The sequence below is a fragment of the Salmo trutta genome, chromosome 13, assembly GCF_901001165.1.
Source record: "Salmo trutta chromosome 13, fSalTru1.1, whole genome shotgun sequence".
NCBI classification, from domain to species: Eukaryota; Metazoa; Chordata; class Actinopteri; order Salmoniformes; family Salmonidae; genus Salmo; species Salmo trutta.
Genome location: NC_042969.1, coordinates 88,801,393 through 88,812,641, shown reverse-complemented (window position 1 = coordinate 88,812,641; position 11,249 = coordinate 88,801,393). Strand labels below are relative to the sequence as shown.

Here is an 11,249-nt window from a genome sequence, read left to right as displayed (position 1 = left end):
AAAACATCCTATGTGAAAAGAAGGTTGTAGTGAATAGGGGGCCATTTTGACCACAGACATGTAAGCAGGGGGCTGTTGGATCAGAAGGGCATGTTCGCCATACTCCCTGGTCCAGGGCCGTAGCCTAGGGGACTGTCCAGGGACATACCTCTCTGTCTGAGTGGCCCCTGGGAGCCGGGGCCAATGCCGGGGCCCATCATCCCACCCTGGGGCTGTGGGGGGCCCGGTCCCATCATGGGGCCCTGAGGGGACATGAGGGGTCCCCCTTGCTGACCGAATGGGTCCCCAGGGAGACCCATACTTCTCTGCTTAGCCTGCATCAGCATGAGGTTCTGCTGGGCCATTAGGCTGTGTTGTTGGGAGGACATCATGGATGGGTGAGGCTGGGGGCCAGGGTGGCCGCCGTGGAGGAGACTGTTAGCCATCATGGCCTGCTGTTGAAGCTGTTGCTGGGTGGGACCTGGCCCCATACCTGTCCTCCCCATTAGGTGTCCAGGGTGCATCATGTGACCACCCGGACCCCCCATGCCCCTGGATCCCCCCTGGGGCATCCCCGCCATAACATGTCTACCCATCCCACAATGGGAGGGGTGGCGAGGCAGCTGTTGCTCTGCCATCATGTTCTGCAGGTTAGCAATGTGAGGGTTGGAGGAGGGGGCATTGCTGTGAGGACCAGGGGCAGAGAGCTGTTTCAGGAGCTGTGGAGGAGGAGGGCCAGGGCCCTGGGAGCCTGGCTGGCCTTGGTGAGGATTAGGGTGGTTCCCCTGGCCCTGCTGACCCCCGGACATGCCCTCTGCCTTGGGGAAATACTGCAGGGTGGAGGAGGGCTTGTCGGAGGGGATGATACGAGACAGGTCGAACTCCGGGATGCCAGAGTGGGTCGGTCGGATGACGTCACTCAGGTCGGGGCCGTCGGGGCCCAAAAAGGAGTCCGAGGGGTGGGGGCCGCGCTGGTGGGGGTGGGACATGCCCTTACTGAGCATGTGCTGCAGCTGCTGAGGAGGGATAACATCTTCTGGGTTCTGTTGGGAGAATTGAGGGGGCATACCACCCAGAGGGGAGTGCATGGGGCCTCCGTGAGAGGGGTGCTGCATGCGAGGGAACCCTCCCATCTGGTTTTGGGGGTGCATGGGGGACAAGCTGTATCCCATCCTGTCCAGGGGTCCCCCTCCGGCGCCCATCATGGCAGGATTCATACCGTTAAGGCCCATAGGGTTGGGGGACAGCTGGCCGCTGTGGGGCCCAATGGAACTCTGGGACAGCAGCATAGAGCCCTGGTGGTTCCCTGGGTTACCTGATAGTAGACAGGGAGAGACAGAGAGCGACAGAGAGAGAGACAGAGAGAGAGACAGACAGAGAGACAGAGAGAGAGTGAGAGAGACAGAGAGAGATAGAGAGAGAGAGAGACAGACAGACAGACAGACAGACAGACAGACAGACAGACAGACAGACAGACAGACAGACAGACAGAGAGACAGAGAGACAGAGAGACAGAGAGACAGAGAGACAGACAGAGAGACAGAGAGAGAGACAGACAGAGAGACAGACAAAGAGAGACAGACAAAAAGAGACAGACAGAGAGAGAGCGAGCGAGAGAGAGACAGAGAGAGAGAGAGAGAGAGAGAGAGGATCATCACTGTATTTACTAAACAGGACCATTCATCGAATAACAATAACATGTAAATGAACATGCCCAATTTTATCACTAAATGTTATATCTGAAATGTATTAGAGACAATTAAAATAAAATATTTACCAAAAAAACTTTGCTCTCTCACAAATATGGAAAAACAGAAAGATTATTATACAAAAATGGTAGATTACAATTTAATCAAATATGGGTTACGGCTTGACTTTGACAAGTGGTCAGCGTACCTCCGATGTTGACTCCGGACATCAGAGGCCGATCTGGCATCATCTCGTCATCGGAGGTGGCAATGGTCTTGATCGCGTCGTGGTAGAGTGGGGTGGAGCTAGGCATGGCATACTTGGACATCTGTGACATAATGAGGGAGAGGGGGTTCTGAGTCGGAGGGTTGTCTGGCGACGAGGTGAACGGCATGCTGGGAGCCATGGAACCCGGCTGGCTGATAGGGGTGGAGTTAGAACTCCTGGGGGGTAGTGATGGTCCTATCAGGGATGGACAAGAACAAGATCAATCAAAAAATCAAAGAATCAAGAAAAACTAAAGAATAGAGAAATATCTTTAGCATCTAAAAATAGCGATTTAGTTTGCAAGGCAACATGTGGATAAAACACATAGAGTGACTACAGAATGTCTACACAGCGGCCTTGGATTTCTTCACATTTTACTCTGTTACAAAGTTACAATTCTGTTAAAATGGTTTTAATTGTAATTTTTTTGTAAAAGATCTACACAAAATGCTCTGTAATGTCAAAGTGAAAGAACCTAGATTAGATAAATATTTACCCTCAGTCAATACATGTTAGAAACACCTTTGGCAGCGATTACAGCTGAGTCTTTGTATTTATTATGGATCCCCATTAGTTCCTTCCAAGGCAGCAGCTACTCTTCCTGGGGTTTATTATGGATCCTCATTAGTTCCTGCCAAGGCAGCAGCTACTCTTCCTGGGGTTTATTATGGATCCCCATTAGTTCCTGCCAAGGCAGCAGCTACTCTTCCTGGGGTTTATTATGGATCCCCATTAGTTCCTTCCAAGGCAGCAGCTACTCTTCCTGGGGTTTATTATGGATCCCCATTAGTTCCTGCCAAGGCAGCAGCTACTCTTCCTGGGGTTTATTATGGATCCCCATTAGTTCCTGCCAAAGCAGCAGCTACTCTTCCTGGGGTTTATTATGGATCCCCATTAGTTCCTGTCAAGGCAGCAGCTACTCTTCCTGGGGTTTATTATGGATCCCCATTAGTTCCTGTCAAGGCAGCAGCTACTCTTCCTGGGGTTTATTATGGATCCCCATTAGTTCCTGTCAAGGCAGCAGCTACTCTTCCTGGGGTTTATTATGGATCCCCATTAGTTCCTGCCAAGGCAGCAGCTACTCTTCCTGGGGTTTATTATGGATCCCCATTAGTTCCTGTCAAGGCAGCAGCTACTCTTCCTGGGGTTTATTATGGATCCCCATTAGTTCCTGCCAAGGCAGCAGCTACTCTTCCTGGGGTTTATTATGGATCCCCATTAGTTCCTGCCAAAGCAGCAGCTACTCTTCCTGGGGTTTATTATGGATCCCCATTAGTTCCTGCCAAAGCAGCAGCTACTCTTCCTGGGGTTTATTATGGATGCCCATTAGTTCCTGCCAAGGCATCAGCTACTCATCCTGGGGTCTAGCAAATTTAAGGCAGTTTATACAATTTGAAAAACATTACAATACATTGACTGTGTGCCCTCAGGCCCCTACTCCACCACTACCACATATCTACAGTACTAAATCCATGTGTATGTATAATGCGTATGTTATCGTGTGTGTGTGTATGTGAATGTGCCTATGTTTGTGTTGCTTCACAGTCCCCGCTGTTCCATAAGGTGTTATTTTTATCTGTTTTTAAAATCAAATTTTACTGCTTGCATCAGTTGCCTGATGTGGAATAGAGTTACATGCATTCAACATGTCAATACCTCTCAAATACAAGTAGTGATGAAGTCAATCTCTCCTCCACTTTGAGCCAGGAGAGATTGACATGCATATTATTAATATTAGCTCTCGGTATACATCCAAGGGCCAGCCGTGCTGCCCTGTTCTGGGCCAATTGCAATTTTCCTAAATCCTTTTTTGTGGCACTTGACCAGACGACAGAACAGTAGTCCAGGTGTGACTAAACTAGGGCCTGTAGGACCTGCCTTGTTGATAGTGTTGTTATGAAAGCAGGGCATCGCTTTATTGCAGACAGACTTCTCCCCATATTAGCTACTGTTGTATCAATATGTTTTGACCAGGACAGTTTACAATCCAGGTTTACTCCAAGCAGTTTAGTCACCTCAACTTGCTCAATTTCCACGTTATTTATGACAAGATTTAGTTGAGGTTTCAGGTTTAGTGAATGTTTTGTTCCAAATATAATGCTTTTAGTTATAATATAATGATTTTAGTAATGTTTAGGACTAACTTATTCCTTGCCACTCATTCTGAAACTAACTGCAGCTCTTTGTTAAGTGTTGCAGTCATTTCAGTCGCTGTAGTAGCTGACGTGTATAGTGTTGAGTCATCAGCATACATAGACACTCTGGCTTTACTCAGTCAGTGGCATGTCGTTAGTAAAGATTGAACAAAATAAGGGGCCTAAACAGCTACCCTGGGGAATTCCTCTCAGCCAATCATCAGTTATTTGTGTAAGTCCTGTGCATGTTGAGTGTCCTTCCCTAAAAGCGTGCTGAAAGTCTGTTGTCAATTTGTTTACTGTGAAATAGCATTGTATCTGGTCAAACACAATTTTTTCCAAAAGTTTACTAAGGGTTGGTAACAGGCTGATTGGTCGGCTATTTGAGCCAGTAAAGGGGGCTTTACTATTCTTAGGTAGTGGAATGACTTTAGCTTCCCTCCAGGCCTGAGGGCACACACTTTCTAACAGGCTTGGATTGAAGATATGGCAAATAGGAGTGGCAAAATTGTCTGCTTTTATCCTCAGTAATTTTCCATACAGATTGTCAAAGCCTTCCCAGAAGAGTGGAGGCTGTTATAGCAGCAAAGGGGGAACCAACCCCATATTAATGCCCATGATTTTGGAATGAGATGTTCGACAACCAGGTGTCCACACACTGTTGGTCATGTCGTGTACATCTGTTATTAACTTGAACATGCATAAAGATATATTTAATGTCTGATTTGTTATTGTTACCCGTCTACCAATCACTGCCTCTCTTTATGAGGCTTTCGAAAAAAGCTCCCTGGTCTTTGTAGTGCTTGAAATTCAATACTTGATGGAGGGACCCTTACAGATATGTTAGGACCCCCTGATATTAATTCAGAAATGATTTCAACTCCTATAATTTCAGAATAAGTCCATATAACTTAAAGATTTGTAAAGCCACGTTTTACTCCTGAACTAAATTAGGCTTGTCTAAACAAAGGTGCTGAATATTCATATTTATTATTTATTCATACTTACTAAACAATTCTGCAACGACTATATTTTAGTTATATATATATATATATGAAAAAAAAATGTATTACATTTGTAAGAAAAAGTACAAATGTGTTTTTACTTTGACATTCTGGAGTATTTTCTGTAGATAGTAACACAACAAAATGTGGAAACAATTCAACAGGGTGTCCCACATTTGGGGCGGCAGCGTAGCCTAGTGGTTAGAGCGTTGGACTAGTAACCAGCAGGTAGCCTAGTGGTTAGAGCGTTGGACTAGTAACCAGCAGGTAGCCTAGTGGTTAGAGCGTTGGACTAGTAACCAGCAGGTAGCCTAGTGGTTAGAGCGGTGGACTAGTAACCAGCAGGTAGCCTAGTGGTTAGAGCGTTGGACTAGTAACCAGCAGGTAGCCTAGTGGTTAGAGCGTTGGACTAGTAACCAGCAGGTAGCCTAGTGGTTAGAGCGTTGGACTAGTAACCAGCAGGTAGCCTAGTGGTTAGAGCGGTGGACTAGTAACCAGCAGGTAGCCTAGTGGTTAGAGCGTTGGACTAGTAACCAGCAGGTAGCCTAGTGGTTAGAGCGTTGGACTAGTAACCAGCAGGTAGCCTAGTGGTTAGAGCGTTGGACTAGTAACCAGCAGGTAGCCTAGTGGTTAGAGCGTTGGACTAGTAACCAGCAGGTAGCCTAGTGGTTAGAGCGGTGGACTAGTAACCAGCAGGTAGCCTAGTGGTTAGAGCGTTGGACTAGTAACCAGCAGGTAGCCTAGTGGTTAGAGCGTTGGACTAGTAACCAGCAGGTAGCCTAGTGGTTAGAGCATTGGACTAGTAACCAGCAGGTAGCCTAGTGGTTAGAGCGTTGGACTAGTAACCAGCAGGTAGCCTAGTGGTTAGAGCGTTGGGCTAGTAACCAGCAGGTAGCCTAGTGGTTAGAGCGTTGGACTAGTAACCAGCAGGTAGCCTAGTGGTTAGAGCGTTGGACTAGTAACCAGCAGGTAGCCTAGTGGTTAGAGCGTTGGACTAGTAACCAGCAGCGTAGCCTAGTGGTTAGAGCGTTGGACTAGTAACCAGCAGGTAGCCTAGTGGTTAGAGCGTTGGACTAGTAACCAGCAGGTAGCCTAGTGGTTAGAGCGTTGGACTAGTAACCAGCAGGTAGCCTAGTGGTTAGAGCGTTGGACTAGTAACCAGCAGGTAGTCTAGTGGTTAGAGCGTTGGACTAGTAACCAGCAGGTAGCCTAGTGGTTAGAGCGGTGGACTAGTAACCAGCAGGTAGCCTAGTGGTTAGAGCGTTGGACTAGTAACCAGCAGCGTAGCCTAGTGGTAAGAGCGTTGGACCAGTAACTAAAAGGTCGCTAGATCGAATCCCCGAGCTGACAAGGTAAAAAAATCTGTCGTTTTGCCCCCTGAACAAGGCAGTTAACCGTCAGAATTTGTCCTTAACTGACTTGCTTAGTTAAATAAAATAAAAAAATATATAAAAAAAAATAATACTTTCTTCAGGCTCCAGATCTAAAGGAGTGATTCAAGACAGACTATAGTAAAATGTAGTGATAAAAACAGTCAGTCATCCTATCTGTAGGGTGCCATCTGGGACCATATCCTGAGTCTAGCTCTTACCGGTCTCTGTGGAGCTGCTGCCTCCGTTCCCCAGCCCCTTCACACCGCTAAGTCCCCCAGGGCTGGGTAGAGCGGTCTTAGGAGAGGACGTCCAGCCTGGAGACGCCACCATGGCTGGAGACTTCAGACGTCCTGGGGAGTCTGAAGGGGAGCGCAGCCCCAGGGAGGGGCCCATCACCTGGGGAGACTTCATGGAGGAAGAGGAAGGGGTCCCGGCCCCAGAGGCAGGAGGTAAGGGGTGTTGCTGGCTCTGAGGACCCCCAGCGGACGATATCTGAGAGGGAGACTTAAGTCCCGCGGCGGGGGAGTTCATGAGAGGCGATGGCTCCTGGTTGAGGGATGGAGACTTGAGCTGGTGAGGGGGAGGGGGCATCGCCGGGGAGACCATACCGGGGTTCACGTTGACGGACAGGTCCGATGGGTGGTGAGGGCCGAGGTCTGCGCCCCGGGGTCCCCCCCCACCACCGCTGCCCCCCATGGGCATGTGGCTGAGGCGAGACGTACCCCCCATGTGAGGCCCCCCACCATGCTGGTCAGGCAACCCGAACATGTTAGCCCCGGGCCCCTGGAGGTAACCCCCATCGCCTCCTCCCGGTCCCCCAGGGAAGGGCCCCTGGTTGGGGAAGTGGAGCGGGCCGTCAGGTCCCTGGATCATCACTTTATTACCCCCGCGTCCTGCATCATTCTGGGCGGCCCGGATCCGAGCGATGTCCTCCTGGCTCAGCAAGTCCCTTAGAGGCCCCTCTAGTGGCCCTCCTCCTCTTCCTCCTCCTCTCAGCTTCTGCAGCATCATTTGCTGTTGCTGCTGCTGGTTCATCATGTTTACGTTCATGTTCATGTTCATCCCCCCGGGGCCGAGAGAGGAGTCTACCAGATCTCTCATCTGGGGTCCCCCTCCTCCTACTCCACCGCCCGGGGACCCCATCATTTCCCTGGACCCTAGGAAGTCCATAGGGTCCCCCCTTGACCCCGGCCCTCGGCCTATCCCCTGGTTGGGGAACCCCCCTGGTCCCTCCATCATCCTGGGGCCCCCCATACCCTGTTGTTGTTGTTGAACGATCCTCTCAAGCTCCAGGTGGTGGAGACCCTGTAGCTGCCTCTTCTCCATGATGCGGAACATTTCTTCCCGGGTCAGTAGACGCTCAGGGTCACCCTGCATGTGTTGGGGTGGTCCCCCACCTGGCCCCCCATGGTAGAACGGCCCCCTGCCACCACCCATCATGTTAGGGGGCAGGTCCTCTATCCACATGCCTGGCCTGGCTGCCCGTTGGGGACTGAGACCATCAATGGATAACACTCCGCCAGGACTGTTTGGGAAACCACCTCCACCAGGGGGACCCCTCTGCATCTGACCCAGGAACCGTGGACCCCGGGGCCCCTCCTGATGCATGTCTATAATCCGAGGGTTACCCGGCCCCATCCCAGCCGGTCCCATCCCTCCCGGACCCATCATGGGCCCCCCTGGCCCCCACTGCTGCTCCCCAGGCTTGCTGTGGTACGGCGGAGGGGGACCCCTCATCATAATCGGGGGGCCCATCTCCTGCATTAATCTGAAGTGCTGTGGGTGGGTGTGAGGGTTAGGCTGAAGTTCCTCCTGCCTTCTCTTCTCCTGGTAATAATCCTCCTGCAGCTGCCTCCAGGCCACTTGCTCTGGGGTCAGCCCGTCAGGACCCAAGAGGGGACCCATGTCCAGGCCCCCGGGGGAGTGGAGGTGGTGGTCGGGGTGGTGGGGATCCCCCATGGGAGAGCCGTCCATCCCCCCTGACCCAACCAGCTGCTGCGTCTGAGAGATGATGGACCTGAGAGGCTCCTCGTACTTCTTCATCTTGCCCATAGGGGGAAGCAACATGTTGTTAGCATCGTTATTATTATTACCGTTATTCTCCCCGTCCTCCAGCGGACCGCCACCACTACCTTCTGTGTTGATGTTGTTTACATTGTTGGGGTTGTTGTTGTTGTTAGGGCCTGGTGGCTCTCCGGCGCCCCCTGCTGCCCCGGAGTGGAGCAGAAGCCTCTCGATGTCCCTGAGGGTCTGTAGAGACCGTTCTCTGTGTTCCAGCTGTTCTTTAGACAGACCCCCGTCTCCCCCGTTACCCCCAGAACCACCACCCCCGCCCCTCGCCCCCACGTCGACCTGCAGGTGGGCTGAGAGCACCGAGGGGCTACCCGACGGAGACACCCCCGCGCTGGGGTGAGGGAGCACCCCTTTCCCCTCCCCTCCACGACCTCCACCCCCGGGGCCTGGGCCTGGGCCTGAAGGGAGAGGTGCAACAGCATTCCCTGGCTGATGGGAGGGAGTACTGCTAATGTTATTCGAAGCTCCAAGACCCCCCGGTCTGGTCTGGGGGGGCTCAGAGTCGGGGTGTCCCGTGGAAGACGGGGTCCTGCTTCCTGCAGCCTGGAGGTGGCTCCCTACCGCAGAGGCCGGTCTGGGGGTGCCACTCTGGGACTTGGGGGTGCCCATGGGAGGGGTGCTGCTAGAGCTCAGCTGCCCTGACAGACTGGGATGTTTCCCTGATGGGGCACACTGTGGGAGAGATCGTGGACAAGGGGGGAAAAGGAGAGACGGGGGAGAGGAGAGAAAGACAGGGCGGAGAGGAGAGACAGAGGGGAGAGGAGAGAAAGACAGGGCGGAAAGGAGAGATGGGGGAGAGGAGAGAAAGACAGGGCGGAGAGGAGAGACAGAGGGGAGAGGAGAGACAGGGGGGAGAGGAGAGACAGGGGGGAGAGGAGAGACAAAGGGGAGAAATCGTGGACAAGGGGGGAAAGGAGAGACAGGGGAGAGGAGAAAAAGACAGGGCGGAGAGGAGAGACAGGGGGGAGAGGAGAGACAGGGGGGAGAGGAGAGACAGGGGGAGAGGAGAAACAGACAGGGGCGAGGGGAGAGACAGTGGAGAGAGGAGAGACAGGGGGGAGAGGAAAGACAGGGGGGAGAGGAGAGACAGGGGGAGAGGAGAGACAGGGGGGAGAGGAGAGACAGGGGGGAGAGGAGAGACAGGGGGGAGAGGAGAGACAGGGGGAGAGGAGAGACAGGGGGAGAGGAGAGACAGGGGGGAGAGGAGAGACAGGGGGGAGAGGAGAGACAGGGGGGAGAGGAGAGACAGGGGGGAGAGGAGAGACAGGGGGAGAGGAGAGACAGGGGGGAGAGGAGAGACAGGGGGGAGAGGAGAGACAGGGACGAGGGGCGAGGGGAGAGGAGAGACAGGGGGGAGAGGAGAGACAGGGGGAGAGGAGAGACAGGGGGGAGAGGAGAGACAGGGGGGAGAGGAGAGACAGGGGGGAGAGGAGAGACAGGGGGAGAGGAGAGACAGGGGGGAGAGGAGAGACAGGGGGGAGAGGAGAGACAGGGGGGAGAGGAGAGACAGGGACGAGGGGCGAGGGGAGAGGAGAGACAGGGGGGAGAGGAGAGACAGGGGGAGAGGAGAGACAGGGGGGAGAGGAGAGACGGGGGAGAGGAGAGACAGGGGGGAGAGGAGAGGACAGGGGGAGAGGAGAGACAGGGGGGAGAGGAGAGACAGGGGGGAGAGGAGAGACAGGGGGAGAGGAGAGACAGGGGGGAGAGGAGAGACAGGGACGAGGGGAGAGGAGAGACAGGGGGGAGAGGAGAGACAGGGGGGAGAGGAGAGACAGGGGGGAGAGGAGAGACAGGGACGAGGGGCGAGGGGAGAGGATAGACAGGGGGGAGAGGAGAGACAGCGGGAGAGGAGAGACAGGGACGAGGGGAGAGGAGAGACAGGGGGGAGAGGAGAGACAGGGGGGAGAGGAGAGACAGGGGGGAGAGGAGAGACAGGGACGAGGGGCGAGGGGAGAGGAGAGACAGGGGGAGAGGAGAGACAGGGGGGAGAGGAGAGACAGGGGGGAGAGGAGAGACAGGGGGGAGAGGAGAGACAGGGGGTGAGAAGAGACAGGGGGGAGAGGAGAGACACAGAGATCAGAGAACTATTACAGGTTGTAACAAACCCTTCTCATAATACATTTTAAAGGTTCAGAAATGCTTATGACAAGTAATAAAGCATTATGAAAGTATTAAAGCATTATACTGTTAGGTAGTGTTACGGACACCTGTATACTCATGGACGTTTTAAGCAAAGCAATGCATATCTAAAGCAAAACACAGCCTGTAGTTTGTACTAGAAATGGGAACAAAGACAAGTATGTTAACAGACAAAGATGCAGCTTCACACTTCCTCAAACACCTGGATGTTCACACTTTCACTTCCCACTAGTCAGATATCACCCTGTACTATCAGATATCACCCTGTACTATCAGATATCACCCTGTACTATCAGATATCACCCTGTACTATCAGATATCACCCTGTACTATCAGATATCACCCTGTACTATCAGATATCACCCTGTACTATCAGATATCACCCTGTACTATCAGATATCACCCTGTACTATCAGATATCACCCTGTACTATCAGATATCACCCTGTACTATCAGATATCACCCTGTACTATCAGATATCACCCTGTACTATCAGATATCACCCTGTACTATCAGTAACCCACTAGTCAGATATCACCCTGTACTATGAGATATCACCCTGTACTATCAGATATCACCCTGTACTATCA

The 11,249-nt window shown here is 52.4% G+C and overlaps 1 protein-coding gene across 2 annotated transcripts in view; it reads right to left on the bottom strand.

Moving 5' to 3' along the window:
- The window catches only part of bcl9l (bcl9 like), an 82,068-nt gene that overhangs the window by 217 nt on the left and 70,602 nt on the right, over nucleotides 1-11,249 (bottom strand). For both annotated transcript variants that reach the window (XM_029773938.1, XM_029773937.1), the window contains exons 7-9: nucleotides 6,666-9,192; nucleotides 1,876-2,130; nucleotides 1-1,294 (exon numbers count right to left, since the gene is read on the bottom strand). The exon at nucleotides 1-1,294 is cut by the window's left edge and continues 217 nt beyond it. In XM_029773938.1, the coding sequence (XP_029629798.1) occupies nucleotides 81-1,294; nucleotides 1,876-2,130; nucleotides 6,666-9,192 (3,996 nt within the window). In that variant the 3' untranslated portion in view covers nucleotides 1-80. The remainder of the gene's footprint in view (nucleotides 1,295-1,875; nucleotides 2,131-6,665; nucleotides 9,193-11,249) is intronic.